The sequence below is a fragment of the Haliotis cracherodii genome, unplaced genomic scaffold (assembly GCF_022045235.1).
Source record: "Haliotis cracherodii isolate W230 unplaced genomic scaffold, xgHalCrac1.p SCAF_3, whole genome shotgun sequence".
NCBI lineage: Eukaryota > Metazoa > Mollusca > Gastropoda > Lepetellida > Haliotidae > Haliotis > Haliotis cracherodii.
This window is the reverse complement of record NW_027266286.1, coordinates 13,612,329-13,630,871: the sequence shown is the minus strand read 5'-3', so window position 1 is coordinate 13,630,871 and position 18,543 is coordinate 13,612,329. Positions and strand designations below refer to the sequence as shown.

At 42.1% G+C, this 18,543-nt stretch overlaps 1 protein-coding gene across 4 annotated transcripts in view; it reads right to left on the bottom strand.

Moving 5' to 3' along the window:
- The window catches only part of LOC139473657 (dystrophin-like), a 452,560-nt gene that overhangs the window by 330,597 nt on the left and 103,420 nt on the right, over positions 1 to 18,543 (bottom strand). For all 4 annotated transcript variants that reach the window (XM_071256342.1, XM_071256341.1, XM_071256343.1 and 1 more), the window contains 5 exons: positions 11,516 to 11,608; positions 9,335 to 9,426; positions 8,427 to 8,507; positions 7,881 to 7,996; positions 6,657 to 6,871 (listed from right to left, as the gene is read on the bottom strand). In XM_071256342.1, the coding sequence (XP_071112443.1) occupies positions 6,657 to 6,871; positions 7,881 to 7,996; positions 8,427 to 8,507; positions 9,335 to 9,426; positions 11,516 to 11,608 (597 nt within the window). The remainder of the gene's footprint in view (positions 1 to 6,656; positions 6,872 to 7,880; positions 7,997 to 8,426; positions 8,508 to 9,334; positions 9,427 to 11,515; positions 11,609 to 18,543) is intronic.

Sequence of the window (18,543 nt, the reverse complement as noted above, 5' to 3'; positions counted from 1 at the left end):
CAGAGCCAGACCACTCAGTCTATTCAGTATATTAGCTTTAACACAACCTTTAAAACAAAACTGGTCCAGGCTAGTGGGCTAGTGCTAATTTCCATCCCTGCCCATTAAGTTGCCTCCAATATGTACTACTAGCCTTGCTCCAAGGCTGGACTGAAAGATAAGTCCATGGATGTGTAGTAATTCTATCTTCCTAAGAGCAAGTCGAGATGTTGTGGACGGTACAAAGACCCCAGTCTCTAAAGGGGACAACTTGTTCATATTATTTACATAGTCTAGAAATTATAATTAAAACATATAATTATTGCCTCAGAGACCTGTGCAAGTCTAATGTAATATAGCCTGGTTTTCCAGGGACTTATTCTAATCCCTACAGGTCTCAAGTCTCTGCTTTGTGCTGCACTCTTCAGAAATTAATTGAAAAACTACCCTGATTGCATTTTTTCTTTGTAAAAAGCATCATGTCTGTTGAAGGTGACTCTGTGTCTTCATCTAAGATTCATCGTGAACTGTCAAATGTTTGTTCCATGTAGCCTAGCTGTAATCTATTCATGAGAAAAGAATGAAGCTATTTTTTAGGTGATAGTATCTTTCTATTTATAATCACAAAACAGCAAACACTGCCCAACACCTGTTTCCTGGGACGACCAGGAGCTGTGAGGATCATAAGATGAATGAAGCAAGAGTTATCCAACAAAAGTCAGAGTTCACAAACAGCTAATCAAATATCAGCAACATATACATCAGTATGTTTTAGCCCTGGGACTCCCCAGGCTGATATATCTCGTATTACATCCCTCCGCCGGCCTATTTGTCTATGCTGGGGGAAATCTAACTCCTGCAAGTTCTATCGTAACAGAAATGTCCTCCAGAAAGATATAGCTAGGACATCGAGCAAAAGGTTATTAAAGATATATTAAGTTAAAACCAAATGTCAATCATTTCACATCAGCTTTGTCTGCAAGACTGTTATTATGCATGTCAATCTAACAGATATATTTCTCTTAATAAAACAAGTGTCAGTCAAAACCCTGTTGAACGAAGTAAGTCTTTTGAAAGAATTATCCTACAGTGAAACACTGCAGTCCTGTTGGTCTGTAGGTGTTTGTTTGTTTGTTTGTTTGTTTACTGTTTAACGCCGCACTCAGCAATATTCCAGCAGTATGACAGCAGTCTGTAAATAATCAAGTTTGGACCAGACAATCCAGTGATTTACATCAGCAGCATCGACCCACACAATTGGGATACGATGACATGCATCGACCAAGTCACAAGCCTGACCATCCAGTCCTGTAGTCGCCTCTTATGACAAGCATAGTCACCTGTTACAGCAAGCATGGGTTGCTGAAGACCCATTCTACCCCGGATCTTCACAGGTCGGCTGCTTACAAGCGTGTTTTATCAATTAACGACTTGAATCAAACTTTTTCGGCCTGCCAACTGGAGTGAGTTTTGTCTCCCTTTAACAACTGCAACAACAGCTCCAAATGTTAAAACATGGCAATGTGTCCTTTATCCAGTGACAGTACATTCATGAAAGGTTTGTTTGTTTGTATGTTTGTTATTTAACGCAGCACTCAGCAATAATCCGCTATATGACAGTGGTCTGTAAATAATCAAGTCTGGACCAGACAATCCAGTGATTGACATCATGTGCATCGATCCACGCAATCGGGATACAATGACATGCATCAACCAGGTCAGCAAGCCTGACCACCCAATCCCATTAGATTCCTCTTACGACAAGCATGGGTTGCTGAAGACCTATTCTACCCCCATCTTCACAGGTCCTGTAGGTGTTCACTGGTTGTGTTTGGCTGGGCAGTCCTGCATGAGCTCTCATCCGCATTGATAAAAGCTCAACTGTGAGACTTATCATGAGACCAGTGATGGTGAAACAATACAATTTGTCCCACTCTATCAAATGTCAAGCATGTGGTTTACTGTGGTCATATTTAATACAAGTTTGCCGTGAATAAACATGTTTTATTTTTTGAATTTTTTGTTAGCATCCCTTCATGTTCAATAATGGCTTCGGAGGCAGTAAGGGATACTGTTCAAGTTATGTCAAAACCTGAAAAAAACCTGATAAGGTCAACATGACATGTTCACCACACTGCATGATTCTGCATTTCCAATTTCCTGCATACCTGACTTCCATGTCACTTAACTTATCCAAACATCCTGCTAGCCACAAGCAGGATCACCCTTATGAGCTTCTAAAGTGCTCTTTGTGATATTGAGAAATTAAAATTCCTCTGAGAGAGGAATTGATGACAATAATATGGAGCCGCCCACTCTGATGACTGTATGGATGGGGAGTGCTGTGAAGTACATCATTCCTCTTGGGGCATCCAGACTGCAGCTGCTGGAGGGGGATGTCTGTGCTGGGGCACACTGACCTGGGGACATGGGGGGGACTGGCACAGTGTGGGTGGGGCTGCCTGATCTAGGGACGTGGGGGATGAAGGTACAAGGGAGAGGTGAGGCGCACTGGGGGTGGGGCATTCTGATCTGGGGACGTGGGGGATAAAGGTACAATGGAGAGGTGAGGCGCACTGGGGGTGGGGCATTCTGATCTGGGGACGTGGGGGAGTGAGGCAGGGTGGTTGGGGCATTCTGATCTGGGGACGCTGGGGAGGGAGGCAGGGTGGGTGGGGCAGTCTGATCTGGGGACGTGGGGAGGGAGGCAGGGTGGGTAGGGCAGTCTGATCTGGGGACATGGGGAGGGAGGCAGGGTGGGTGGGGCAGTCTGATCTGGGGACATGGGGAGGGAGGCAAGGTAGGTGGGGCAGTCTGATCTGGGGACGTGGGGAGGGAGGCAGGTTGGGTAAGGCAGTCGAATCTGGGGACGCTGGGGAGGGAGGCAGGGTGGGTGGGGCAGTCTGATCTGGGGATGTGGGGGAGGGAGGCAGGGTGGGTGGGTCAGTCTGATCTGGGGACGTGGGGAGGGAGGCAGGGTGGGTGGGTCAGTCTGATCTGGGGATGTGGGGGAGTGAGGCAGGTTGGGTGGGGCAGTCTGATTTGGGGACGTGGGGATGGAAGCAGGGTGGGTAAGGCAGTTGGATATGGGGACGTGGGGGATAAAGGTACAATGGAGAGGTGAGGCGCACTGGGGGTGGGGCAGTCTGATCTGGGGACATGGGGAGGAGGCAGGGTAGGTGGGGCAGTCTGATCTGAGGACGCTGGGGAGGGAGGCAGGGTGGGTGCGGCAGTCTGATCTGGGGACGCTGGGGAGGGAGGTAGGGTGGGTGGGGCAGTCTGATCTGGGGACCCTGGGGAGGGAGGTAGGGTGGGTGAGTCATCTGATCTGGGGAAGTGGAGGGAGGCAGGGCGGGTGGGGCAGTCTGATCTGGGGATGTGGGGGAGGGAGGCAGGGTAGGTGGGGCAGTCTGATCTGTGGACATGGGGAGTGAGGCAGGGTGGGTGGGGTAGATGGGGGTGGGACAGTCTGACCTGGAGACACAAGGAGTGGCATGACACAGGGTTGAGGGCAGGTGCAGCCTGGACTCTTTCACACAGCTGAGAACATTGTAGAGAGGGATAAAAGAGGAGTGATTTACTATGCATATACTTTGAATCGCAAGGATTTGGAAAAGTATTATCTAACACACTAACACACACGCACACGCTAACACTAACACACTATCATTCATAAACACAGCTGTAAAGACTAATGCCGGTCATATAGTGCTAGCCCACTGAGATACCATGCCACAGTTTAACATGAATACCCCACTCAGACACAGTATACTGACTCCGAGCAAACCAGTCCTTGTTTCAGCCCCTTAATGCCGAGAACCAGGCAGGATAACAACACTTTTGGGTATGACACGGCCAGTGATGAAACCACCGACTCTCTGCTCTCCAATAGACGCTCTGTCCACCAAACCACAGAGTGGGTCCATCCCAGTGTGACCTTGAAGACAGAGAGGAGGAGACAGTCAATGATATCATTACATGTTCTAGCCATGTCATCCCGACTCCAAGCCGACAACACAGCTATTCCTGTGTGTGGACATATCTGCAAGCTGCGATACACGCACAGGGCAGAGTGACCTCCAACAGGCCGCAGAGGTCTAGCAGACCAATGGAACCTGGATGTCCTAACCTGATTTCAGTCCCATACTGCCATCAAAATAGATTGACACAGCCTAGTGACTGGTCATGGTGTCGATATCCATATCACATCAACAGTCCATAGGATGTCTGGGTCATTCTGTATCATAAAGTCAAATGGTGTCCCCCAACTAATACAAATCATACTCAAATTGTTTTATTGGTTTCAATCACACTGAAGTTTTGAAAATATAAACTGAATATATTCAAAAACAATTTTTTTTTTTTACAAGTACATATTGTTCATGATAGTTGAAATATGCACAGCAGTGTCATTTCTCATCATTTTAGATGCTTACAATTGATCTTACATTCAAAGGGAGGAAAATCTTTGGATAAAGGTTACTGGAAATAAAGGATTATTTGTTTGGCCTAACAAGATAACACTGCCAGATAACACTGCCGGGTAACACTGCCGGGTAACACTTCCGGATAACACTACCGGGTAACACTGCCGGGTAACACTGCCGGGTAACACTGGTGGATAACACTACCGGGTAACACTACCGGGTAACACTGCCGGGTAACACTGCCGGGTAACACTGCCGGGTAACACTGCCGGGTAACACTGCCAGATAACACTGCCAGATAACACTGCCGGGTAACACTGCCGGGTAACACTGCCGGGTAACACTGCCGGGTAACACTGCTGGGTAACACTGCCTACATCCTGGCTTCTCCATGTGCAGCCTGTGAATCGTCATGAGTGAGTGAGTATGGTTTTACGCCACTTTTAGCAATATTCCAGCAATATGACAGTGTGGGACACCAGAAATTGGCTTCACACGTTGTAACCATTGAGGAATCTGACCCAGGTTATCAGCGTGACGAGCACACACTCCGGCCATCATGCTATCACACTGCCAAGATCTGTCACAATGCTTATTCAATGGTAACTGTTTACCCAAAACAGTCCTGGCCCAAAATCTCACTCCCTGATCAACATACGTTATCACGCCTGGCCAAAAAATACAGTAAACTATAGTTATAACAAACTCAAAGGGACCACAAATGGTAGTTCGTTATAATCGTAGTTTGATATATCCGTCAGTTCGTTATAAACGTATTGGTTATGAACATATTTTTCTGTACTTCTAAAAAAACATTTAAGGACCACACGGCTCTTTCATATACCCATAATAATCTGTGACAAATGACAAATTTACTACAGTAACATGTAAGAATTGGGCAGACCAAAATGTTGTTTGTGTAGGATATGTCCAGCGCATCTCAACTGAATAAGATGTAAAACTTAATGCTAAGATTTTATATAGATCCATTGTAACTATCAATTCATGCTGGCCTTGATTGGCAAAATCACTATTTTACCAAACAAGTTATTAAAATCACAAGTGCAAGCTAACCACAATCTAGTCCCTAGTCTAGATTTTTGTAGTGTTTTTTTCTAACAATACCCTTGAGGATGTCAAACATTGGCACAAGTAAGATTTATAGGGGTATGCACCACAACAAAACACAAGTTTCTTTATCTGACAAGACTGCTCCCTTAGAATCTAGGCCTATGTTAAATAAAAAAACAATGGACTTAAATTGCTACAGATGTGATAAAATGTCACAGTTGCAAGTCAGATTACCAGAAACACAAATATTGTTTTCACTTTCAACCTGAGTGACAAACCACATTAAACACATAAGATGCCCTTTGTGACTGAGCACTGAGCATGGCTATAGCCAGATTTTACGACTGCTTCAACACAAGGCTGGTTTGGCAGGAAAGGAAGGGCAACCCATACTTTGAATGCTGGATCAAAAATTGGTTGCCCATAGTCGTGATTATTGCATAGACACTTTGCGTAACTTACCTAATCAGGTCTAAAATGTGAAATTGTTGCTGCATGTGACATAACAGTTGTCTATATGACACGACACAAACAGACAATCGTGAACGTTGTGATGAAGGCGGATGGGCAAGTAAGTAAAAAGCATGCAGGTCACAAAACAGGAGAGGCTTGGTCACATGACGAGGTCACATGACGAGGTTGATGCCGATACTTGTTTGTCCTCTCTGAGGGGATTTCCCAGGTTCAATTCTGTTTCAATGCATGCAGTATAAGGGTAGCACTTCATTTTGTGGCAACCTGTCGTGTTTCGTGTCCACACCTTGTAGCCCTGTCTAATCTAAAGTGACACCTTGTATCCTGGTGAATTCTGTTCCGAACAACTCTATGATAATTGAAGAGCCATCAATAATAATCCTGATATGTGTTGATCGAAACGAACGACCAGGACACTACCATCCATATTAATGGTAAAACTGCAACTAAATCCCAGTGACAGTCCCAGTGATACTGATGATAACGTTCCCTTTCCAAAGGCTATCTGAGTGTTGTGATTCCTGTAAATCTATGTAAAATAAAGCGTGCCATTGCACAAAGCGATCTTAGCGCTAAGGTGATCGCAACTCCCATGCCTTAACATAGACTTGCGACAGTCGTAGCGCTAAGGTTGTTTTGAACAACGGCACCCAGAAGCGGTGTGAAGGTTTCAGTAGCCAGAGTCCCCCTGGCAGGGTGTCCTACCTCGGACTGTTTGACGGCGGTGGGTTGGATGGGTTCTGCCGTGACCATGTCCCCGATGTCTGGCGTGGTCGGGGTGGCCTCGAACTCATCCACGACGACGGAGGAGGATGGTGACACAACTTCCTCCACGGTGATGTTGGAGTGGGGGAGGACTTGGAAGAAGCACATCAGGTAGGTCATGATGGACTTCTTGTCAGGGTGGCTCACATCCACATCTGAAACATCAGGTCGTGACTGCAGGTTCGTGGGGTGTACTGTTTAGGTGTATGGATGAAGCGAACTGATGGGGGTATTACTGGTGAGGTGTATTGATGGGGTGTACTGGGAGGGTGTATTAATGGGATGTACCAGTTGGGTGTACTGGTGGCGTATACTGATGGAGTGTACTGATAGGGTGTATTGATGGGGTGTTCTGATGGGGTGTACTGATGGGGTGTACTGATGGGGTGTACTGATGGGGTGTACTGGTGGGGTGTACTGGTGGGGTGTAATGATAGGGTGTACTTGTAGGGTGTATTGATGGGGTGTACTGGTGGGGTGTATTGATGGGGTGTATTGATGGGGTGTACTGATGGGGTCTACTCGTGGGGTGTACTGGTGGGGTGTACTGATGGGGTGTACTGGTGGGATGTACTGATGGGGTCTTCTTGTAGGGTGTACTGATGGGGTGTACTGGTGGGGTGTACTGATAGGGTGTACTTATAGGATGTATTGATGGGGTGCACTGGTGGGGTGTATTGATGGGGTGCACTGATTGGGTGTACTGATATGGTGTACTTGTAGGGTGTATTGATGGGGTGTACTGGCAGGGTGTACTGATGGGGTGAACTGATGGGGTGTACTGGTAGGGTGTATTGATGGAGTGTACTGATGGGGTGTACTGATGGAGTGTACTGATGGGGTGTACTGGCAGGGTTGTTCTATTGGAGCTAACTATACATTGATTGAGGACAGATACCATTACACATCAAAAGTTGACATGATACTACACCTGACTCGCAGTCGTCCTCAGTAAATGAGTGAATGTTGTTTTAAGGTGCAGTCAGCAATATTTCAGCAACATGAGAGCATCTGGTAACTAACTGAGTCTGGCCGGCTGTTACAATAATCAGGTGTCTGGTGACCTATCCTACTCAGAATCCTTACAGAGTTAATAAATTATTTTTTATGAAAATTAGTGTTTTCTCTAAAACGAGTGTATTTCTCCCCTGTAGCCCAACTCACCTTCTGGGTCCAACAAGCTGTCGATGGCGAGATGGTCCTGAGCAGTGCGAAATGCATGCTCCAAGTTAGCTTGGTTACCATTGGTCAGCAGGTCATCGTACTTAAACAACTCAGGCCTGAAACAAACGCAGACACAAATCTAGTGAACAACTGAGTTCAATGGACAATTCATGGGCGGATCCAGAGGGAGGTCCAGGGGATCTGGATCCCGCCCTTTTGAAAACCAAATGATAATACCATGTAACACACCACACCGTGGACCGCTCCAAAAATACACTAACAGTGACATGAAACATTAAAACAACTGTGTTCAGTGGACACTTCATGGGTGGATCCAGAGGGAGGTCCAGGGGTTCCGGACCCCGCCCTTTTGAAAACCACATGATACCACGGATCCAGAGGGGTTTAGATCCCACCCCACCCTGACCCCTTTTGAAAACCAAATGCAGTATGTTGTAGGTTAATTGTCTGAAGGAGGATTTCGTTATTTTCGACCACTCCATTTTAAAAATGGAACCGTTCTTTCACTTTCTTGATTTATCCTACCTGAATCTGTGTATGAGGGCATTGAAGGCGAGGCCGGTCCTCCAACTGGAGGTGAAGTTGTTGATGCTGACGTTCTTGTAGCTGAAACACAACACATCCACATCCTGTACAAAACATCAACATCTCTGTAGTGCATATATGTGAAAAAATAATGGGTTTTTTTTTCAGGGACAGATTAGGATTTTCAGGACATCAATATCTCTGTGGTGCATATATGTGAAAAAATACTGGGGTTTTTTTTCAGGGACAGATTAGGATTTTCAGGACATCAATATCTCTGTGGTGCATATATGTGCAAAGATACTGGGGGTTTTTCAGGGACAGATTAGGATTTTCAGGACATCAATATCTCTGTGGTGCATATATGTGAAAAAATACTGGGTTTTTTTTTCAGGGACAGATTAGGATTTTCAGGACATGAATATCTCTGTGGTGCATATATGTGCAAAGATACTGGGTTTTTTTCAGGGACAGATTAGGATTTTCAGGACATCAATATCTCTGTGGTGCATATATATGAAAAAATACAGGTTTTTTTTTTTCAGGGACAGATTAGGATTTTCAGGACATCAACATCTCTGTGGTGCATATAAATGAAAAAATACTGGGGTTTTTTCAGGGACAGATTAGGATTTTCAGGACATCAACATCTCTGTGGTGCATATATATGAAAAGATACTGGGTTTTTTTCAGGGACAGATTAGGATTTTCAGGACATCAACATCTCTGTGGTGCATATATATGAAAAAATACTGGCTTTTTTTCAGGGACAGATTAGGATTTTCAGGACATCAACATCACTGTGGTGCATATAAATAAAAACATTGTTGCTTTCATCATAGGGATAGATAAGGATTTTCAAGATTGTCCCACTGAATGACATAAGAAAGACGAGTGGGGTGACGCACCCACTGGTACACTGTCTGCACCAGGCCAGCAGAGTCTTCTCCAGGTTGGTCTGACGCAGGTCCTCCATCACGTGTTTCATGACGTCCTTCACCTGAAGACCATCAAGAGTCAAACAGTCAGTGTTGATGATAGAGTCTAAAAGAAAGTGTTGTTGATACATCAAACGGTCAAACATTCAGTGTCGCTGATAGCGTCAAACAGTCAATATTGATGATAGATTCAAACATTCAGTGTCAATGATACATCAAACGGTCAAACATTCTGTGTCAATGATACATCAAACGGTCAAACATTCAGTGTCAATGACACATCAAACGGTCAAACATTCAGTGTCAATGATACATCAAACGGTCAAACATTCAGTGTGGCTGATAGCGTCAAACAGTCAGTGTTGATGATAGAGTCAAACTGTCAAACATTCAGTGTTAGCCTCAATCCGATTAGACAGCCTTTCTTGTTGATTATCATCTGATTCCCTCAAGTTCACATAAGCCCCTTCACTGCGTATGAATAAATAAACAGCACTATTTTTCAAGACAAGTCAAAATGTCAGAAGATCATTTTCCCCAGCTGAATTTGGGAAACTTTAAGGACGTTTTCAGTTTTGACACGGATGATGCCATACTGAAAGAACTCCTGAAAGACAGCAAATGTTTAATGATGATTGACGCCTCTATCAAGTCTATGTTTAAATTAGGAGAAAAAACACTCATTTCATGAATACTAGGAGCTAACAGCATTAATCGATAAACATGCTGTTAAAAAATACATACATTTGCTGATATAAATATAATTCATTCATTTTCCTAGTATAACTGCCCAAGGTTGTTAGTTTTAAATGTAGTTGCAGTCATTGAATGACAGTACTATTTGGAAAAAGTAACAACATAACTTTTTATCAAAGTGGTCTGTGGCTAAGAGTCATACATTAAGTGTTCTGCAGAGTCCAATACCATCAAACATTCAGTAATTCTAGAGCTTCTATAGTCAAAAATACAATCTCCATTAACGAGACGTTAAGGAAACATCTCATTCATACACATGCACTGAGGGGTTAAAGTGAGACTTGTCAGCACTGTTCAAAGGGGAGTAACTCTTCTTGTCCTAAAGAAAAGAGCTGATGTGGAGAACTTCTGTTGAAAAAATCAAATTTCCATCGTTAACATTTTAATACAGGCCTCAAAAATATTTATAAACATATTTAACCCCAGATCTTCACGGGGAGACAAGCATTGGTTGTTGAAGACCTATTCTACCCCAGGTCTTCACGGGGGAGACAAGCATGTGTTGTTGAAGACCTATTCTACCCCAGATCTCCACGGGGGAGACAAGCATGGGTTGCTAAGACCTGTCCTAACCCGGATCTTCACAGGGGGAGACAAGCACGGGTTGCTGAAGACCTATTCTACCCCAGATCTCCACGGGGGAGACAAGCATGGGTTGCTAAGACCTGTCCTAACCCGGATCTTCACGGGGGAGACAAGCATAGGTTGCTAAGACCTGTCCTAACCCGGATCTTCACAGGGGAGACAAGCATGGGTTGCTGAAGACCTGTCCTAACCTGGATCTTCACAGGGGAGACAAGCATGGGTTGTTGAAGACCTATTCTACCCCAGATATTCACGGGGGAGACAAGCATGGGTTGCTGAAGACCTATTCTACCCCAGATCTTCACGGGGGAGACAAGCATAGGTTGCTGAAGACCTGTTCTACCCCAGATCTTCACGGGGGAGACAAGCATGGGTTGCTAAGACCTGTCCTAACCCAGATCTTCACGGGGGAGATAGGCACGGGTTGCTGAAGACCTATTCTACCCCAGATCTTCACGGGGGAGACAAGCACGGGTTGCTGAAGACCTGTCCTAACCCAGATCTTGACGGGGGAGACAAGCACGGGTTGTTGAAGACCTATTCTACCCCAGATCTTCACGGCGGAGACAAGCACGGGTTGCTGAAGACCTGTCCTAACCCAGATCTTGTTGGGGGAGACAAGCACAGGTTGTTGAAGACCTATTCTACCCCAGATCTTCGAGGGGGAGACAAGCACGGGTTGCTGAAGACCTGTCCTAACCCAGATCTTGACGGGGGAGACAAGCACGGGTTGTTGAAGACCTATTCTACCCCAGATCTTCACGGGGGAGACAAGCATGGGTTGCTAAGACCTGTCCTAAGCCTACTCACCTGCCAATGGAGGATGATGCTCCACACCAGGCCCAGGGTCAGCTTGGCATTGCCATCTACTATGTCATTGCTGCTGATATTTACAAGTTTTATCTGAAACAGACAACAAATAAACATTGACAGTTCAAACAAAAAATATTCCAAATACCTCAAACATCTCGTTCCTCTGCTCAATTTAATAAAAAACTAACACATATGTGAAGAATCTGTACAAAAAACAACTCAAACGATGAGGCACATTTCAAATTTTTAACTTCACGTAATATCTCCGGAATTCGGAGACAGGCAAACACTGAAGGTTTGAAAGTGACATGTGGCAGTGTGTTGCTGAAGAAAAACTCCCCCCAGACAGCAGGCCAAATACACATGCCTGGCAAGACAACTGAAGGCCCATCTGGAAATAAACAACACAAAAACACAGGAAGGGGACCAGCATCTGGTGTGATGCTCATCACTTCTTGTTTTGCAAAACTTTCAAAAGTATTTATTCCCCAGTTTTCAGACACAAAGCACCCAAAAAGGAGCATAAACTATCAAAATTAATATTCACAAACGATATTTCTAAAGATAAACACTCGAAACCTGAAGGAATCACAAAATTGAAAACACGCATAAAAAGCCCAGCGCAAGGGTGAAACCATTAAATTATGTGTTACCCTGACAACCACCATGCAAATTACTCCTCTAATGTTCAAGAAGCACTCCATCATGTAAAGTTAATCAGAGTTTAACTTTACAGTAAGAAACAGACCTGGCTGCATACAGATCCCCATTCCCATACATATACTGTAATAGATTTCAAGTTCAGAGATTAATTTTGTTTTACATATAATTATACTAAAATCAGAGCAGACTGGCCTAATGGGAGTCTTTCAGTGCATGCACTTTACATATTGTTTTACATAATAATATAGATATGCTAATGCACCTGCATCAGTGAGTATCAGGACCAATATACATCAATGTGACCTCACAACTAGTTCTCCATAGGGCTTTGATGATCGACAGCACTTGCAGCCATACCAGGGACTTGTCCAGGATTCCATACTAAGAGCCCATGACAGGCAAAATCGTAAAAAATTGTGACATTGTTCAAAATAGGACATTTATAGTGTTCATATTTTTGTAAATTCAGAAGAATTGGGAATTTTAAAATTCAAATTAATTTTGTTTATTGTCATCTGCTTTGGGCATACAAGATGTCCAGATAAATTCCTGTGTACAACCATGGTAAACAAAGGATAAATACACAAATGCAAATAAGTTTAAGATATTTTCTCATTAATAGTTGACCATTTTATGACATGTTTATCAAAATGTGGAGACTTTTCAAAATTAAAACGTCCCCAGGGAGCTCGAGCACTGTTGAAACTAGTTGTCTGGCCATCATCATCGTGAAAATGTGACAAATATATTTCTGATGTGCAAAGACATCTCAGTCCACTCAATCATTCGTCGGAAATGGCCGTCTGTTTGACTTATGCATGGGCCTCACTGTACTGTGAAGTAATGTATATAGTGCATCAGGTGCCTACAGCCATGGCTGGAATTGTGCCATGTGTTTACAGTATATTCTGACGTATTCGACGTAATAAGCGCCCCGCTCTAATAAGCGCCCACTGCGATATTTGCTAATATATTAGCTAGTGAACAATCCCAATTAGCACCCCTTCCGATTGATCAATGTACACAACACTTATTTATCTCATATAATACGCACTCGTGTGTTATATGCATCCATAATTATAGGCAATTAAATTCTGGAACAATATATCTCTCGTATATAAACATTTCAGGCTGTCAGCATAAACTACAAAATTTATCTTTCAACTATTTTTCCACCAAAATAATATTCTAATAAGAGCCCACTATTTCTAATTTTGAGAGCGCCCCGGGTGCTTATTACATCGAATATGGTATATCTGAGTCTTGGGATGTGCTACTCTGTCACTTCCTATCTTGGGAAAGCGTGTTTTGTTCGGAGGTGGGCAACAATCTGATAAATGAACGTCTGCGGAAAGCTCGGAATATATATCCTGTCCGAAAATACACCTGCCTTCGTGCTCGAGGATGGATAACATTATCAATATTCCGATTCATTCAATCATTGTGGCACATCTGTTGCACAGTGTTTACTCAAAAGAAAAATTCTATTGGCAAAAAAATTCACAAGTAGTGTACTAACTGCTCACATGCTAAAACTGATTCCAGCAATCATAATATTGTACTTTAAAAAACAAAATTATTAGGTTTAACAATATATAAGAATTGATCCTCAAGAAAAGGTTTTTGAGTGAGTGAGTGAGTGAGTGAGTGAGTGAGTGAGTGAGTGAGTATGGTTTTACGCCATTTCTAGCAATATTCCAGCAATATCACGGTTGGGGATACAAGAAATGGGCTTCACATGCAATGGTTTTTGAAAATATAGTGTAGGTTGGAGGTGTCTTTTTTCCTTTTTGTTGTTGTTCAAACTAGTATGTATTATGTAACCAAATAAGCAATTGTGTACAATCAACCTGAGAAAGTGCCTCCCTACATAAATGCATACCTTGATGAGTAAAATACTGGAATACAGTATTTGACTACCATTTTACTTGGAATATTAAGGTTTTTGTTTTTTTTAATTAAATGTTATACTTATTTGTGCTACCGTTGCCATGCCTACAACATAAACTACCATCAATTTAAAGTACTTCTGCTATTAAATCTTGACAGCAACAGCAATATGAATTCACAACAGAACATTATAACCTTTCATAAATACAACAGTTCCATTGACATACTGAGTACTTGAAAGAATCAGATTAAAATACAACATACATGTGCCCCTAAACTGTCGCAAAGCTTGTGCAACACCAACCAAACAAGCACACTAATTCTGAATGTGTAACTTTCACAATACATTTGATGAAGTATTCACAAGCCATTCATCCTCTCAAGCAAGTTGAGGCTACGGAGATTTGATAAAGAACACACAATGACAGCTCTGCCCCTTTTTCTCCTCTCAATAATTCAAGAGTCTTGCACCCTCTGCTGTAGCCTTGCTCCAAGGCTGTACTGAAAGAAAAGTCCATGGATGTGTTGTAATTCTATCCTCCTAATAGGCAAGTCTAGATATGTGACAGTCTAAGGACTCCAGTCTCTTATAGGGACAACTTGTTCTTATTATTTACATCATCTGGAACTTATGATTTAAACAGATGATTATTGCCTTAGAGACTTGTGCAAGTCTACTTCTGCTGTAGTACAGATCACATAGTTCACTTTCCCAAGACTGGAGACCCACTGGAGCACACCTGTCTGCGATACACCCTCACAGACTCATCCCCATACCAGCAGAGTGAGTGAGTGAGCGAGCGAGTGAGTGAGTGTCAGGTTTAATTCCACTTTGAACAGTTTTCCTGTCATATCACTAGTCAGCTTGACGTGAGGTGAGGTGAAATTGGGTTTAACGTCGCGTCCAAGATTATTGCGCTAAAATAGCGACGTGCATACACATGTATGTGTGTATGTGGCTGCTTGTACTAGCTCGGACTGGTGCCGATTTATAGTGCTAGCTCACTGAGATACCATGCCGCAGTTTAACATGAATACCCCACTCAGACACAGTATACTGACTCCGAGCCAAACAGTCCTTGTTTTAGCCCCTAAATGCCGAGCGCCAGACAGGGTAACAATAAGTACCATCTTTTAACGTCTTTTGGTATGATGTGGTCGGGGATCGAACCCCGGACCTTCCGCTCTCCGGGTGGACGCTCTACAAGTAGACCACGGAGGCGGTCAATGGGTATCATGAACAACATTACTATACATATGATCTGACTAAAGGTACCAACACATGGGTCAGGACTGGTATGGTCGCTGCAGCCATATAACACCTCATATAGATTTACATCTGGTTTCGTATATGGGTCAAGAACTCAGTAAGGTCGCTGCAGCCATATAACACCTCATATAGATTTACATCTGGTTTCGTATATGGGTCAAGAACTCAGTAAGGTCGCTGAAGCCATATAACAGCCCATATAGATTGACAGATGCTGGCCAATGGTCACCAGCTGATGAAACTCCTGCATCAATAGCGACCATCAGACCTACAAGTCCACCAGGTGGCACTGTTCAGAGAGTTGCAACATGCTTTTGTTAGCTTCTGTAATGACCTCCAGTACCCAGACACAGTTTCGTCTCACAGAATGGGAAACACATTTGGATTTCAACTTTTTTCTAATACTTTCAACATATCATTTCGGTTATCAGTACATATATTAGTACATTTTGACTGAATTAAGTATTGGTATAGGTACCAAAACATCACACTGAAACATAATAATTTTTTTTTATATTATTTTAACAATCCCGCCTTCATAACGACTACAGCTCCACAAATAAACTGCAAGTGATTACATGGCATTTGATATGCTAACCAAACAACTTATTTTGCGTTCATGTTTTTGCAACCTGGACAGCAATTAGGCCATGCCCACGAACAGACCACTGTTACCTGATTGACTGATAACAGATGACGAAAGAAATGTCAAGCCCACTCTACTGATGCCAGTACCTGTATATTATGAAACATAGAGTTGGGATGCTGTAAGCACATTCATAGGATGCAAGTACTTTTGAATAAAACACTTGTAATCAGAGCCTCTAACATGTAGAGTAGAAAAACAAATATATGGAAGCCTGTTAGGGCCACATGGTTTTTTTCTTTTTTTCTTGAAACTTCAAGATACTAAGCTGAAACTTCAAGATACTTAGTTGAAATTTCAAGATACATAAGTGAAATTTCAACTTAATATCTTGAAATTTCATGATCATTATCTTGAAATTTCAACTTAGTATATCTTTAAAATTTCAACATAGCTTCTTGAAATTTCAAGTTAGCAACTGCATAGTATAAATTTCAAGTCATAATTTCAAAATTTGAACCTACTATCTTTGAAGCATATATCTTGAAATTTCAACTTTGTGTCTTGACATTTCAACACAGCTCCTTGAAATTTCAAATTAGCATCTTGAAATTCCATCATACTATAAATTTCAAATCATAATCTTAAAATTTCAACTTATTACGTTCAAATTTCAGGATCATTACCTTGAAATTTCAACTTAACATATATCTTGAAATTTTAACTAAGCATATATCTTGAAATTTCAAGAAAAAAAGAAAGAAACAAGTACACAATTGTGTAGATCAATGCTCATGATGTCAGTCATTGGATTGTAGACTCGATTATTTACAGACCACCATCATATAGCTGGAATATTGAGTGTGGCGTTAAACAACTAACAAACATTAACAAACACCACACTCAACAATATTACATCAATAGGAAGACGGCTGTATGTAATCAAGCCTGGACCAGACAATCCAGTGATTGATATTATGAGCAATGATCAAAGCCATCAATCCATGTCTGACCACCTGAGCCATTCAGTCCCAACACGGGGGACCAATTCTGACCCCGATAGTTTAAGGGGGCCCTTTCCCCTGCAATGAATACGGTACTCTTTTTCAATAAGTGTACTTGAGCGACGTTTCCCTGCCCTGACAGTGTGACAACAACCAACAAACAATAATTAAACACAAACAATCCATTAGTAATAACGCACACATATTTTCACCAAAAATTGAAGAAACTAACTACATATCCGGCCCACATGTTCTGAATTCATAACGAATGAATCAGGGACCGATAAATCAGCTATCTTCAGAAGCTCCAACTATCAGGCCAATCAAACAATTTAAGGTCTGATTGGCTTAAAGTGTGTTTTGAATTTCAAGCAATGAGCTTCTTCGGTTAGTTGAAGTGAAAATGGCCGTTTTTGCCGGGAAATGGCTTCTGATCATCGGTTCAATGCAATTGATGTCAGCTTGACTGGAGTATTTCCAGGAATCTCACAAGGTCATAACCACCGAGTGGGCATCTCAGAGCAGAATGTGTCTCAAGTGTCTAACAATGGCGCTTATAGATACCGGTAGCGATGGTAACTAGCATAGGTTGCCTGATAACCCTTTCTTTAAAACAGTTCTCTATCTTAAGCTGATGGCCACAATTTTATGGCCACATTTCTTTCTCAAATGACAGTGATCGAAGAGGCAGTTACAAAAACACTATTGGTCACACAACTACTTCCATGGTAACAGAATACCACTGACATCCTGTTGCATGAAACTCTGATAATTAGCACTTACATGCAGCAGGCATTATACTCTCCACTGCTATGAAGAATGTAAAAAAATAATTGCTTCCTTTTTCTGAAAAAAGACCTCCAACTCTACACACAGGAAGAAATAATTGTGTTAGAAATTAAATGAAATTGATGCCTACAATCAGACATTTTCATTACAGAATTGTAAATTTATATCAGTACCATGTATTTAAAATGGCACTTTTCAACATCAAAACAAACCTAAAATGACACACTACCCTCAACCTTGCAGAACCTAACCGTGTACAAAGGTAATATTTTTTATATACTATTCAACATTTGACAGGGATTCTGAGATATTTTATACTGTGACAGAACTTATTGAACTGTGTATCTATATTTTATCAACTCGAAATGAAACTGCTTCAGTTCCATGTAAAATTTGAATACTATTTGTTTGACAACATATCCAAGCAATCCGTCACATCCAGACTTCGCCTGTATACTACCTGTCCCTATCAAAAGTTGAGTGTTATAGTTTGGTTTAAAATATATAAAAAATTAAAAACAGAGTCTCCTTTCATCCCTGGGTTCAAGACTTCTAATTACTTTTTGAAATGAAAATGTTTCTGAAACAAACTGTAACACTTGTAATGAAAACTTCAAAGTGGGTCAATAGGAGAAAAACAGTGACTTAATTTTTTAATTTTTTGGGTAACTTTCTAAAAATTAAAGTGTTATTTCATTCATTAAAGACAATAAATAACTTTTGTTTATGTAAGGCTTGTGCAGTGTGTTGTGTATGTATGTCAACAGTCAATCAACAGTCAAGAGAGATAACTCAGATTTACAAAGTGCAAAAGAAGTATGCT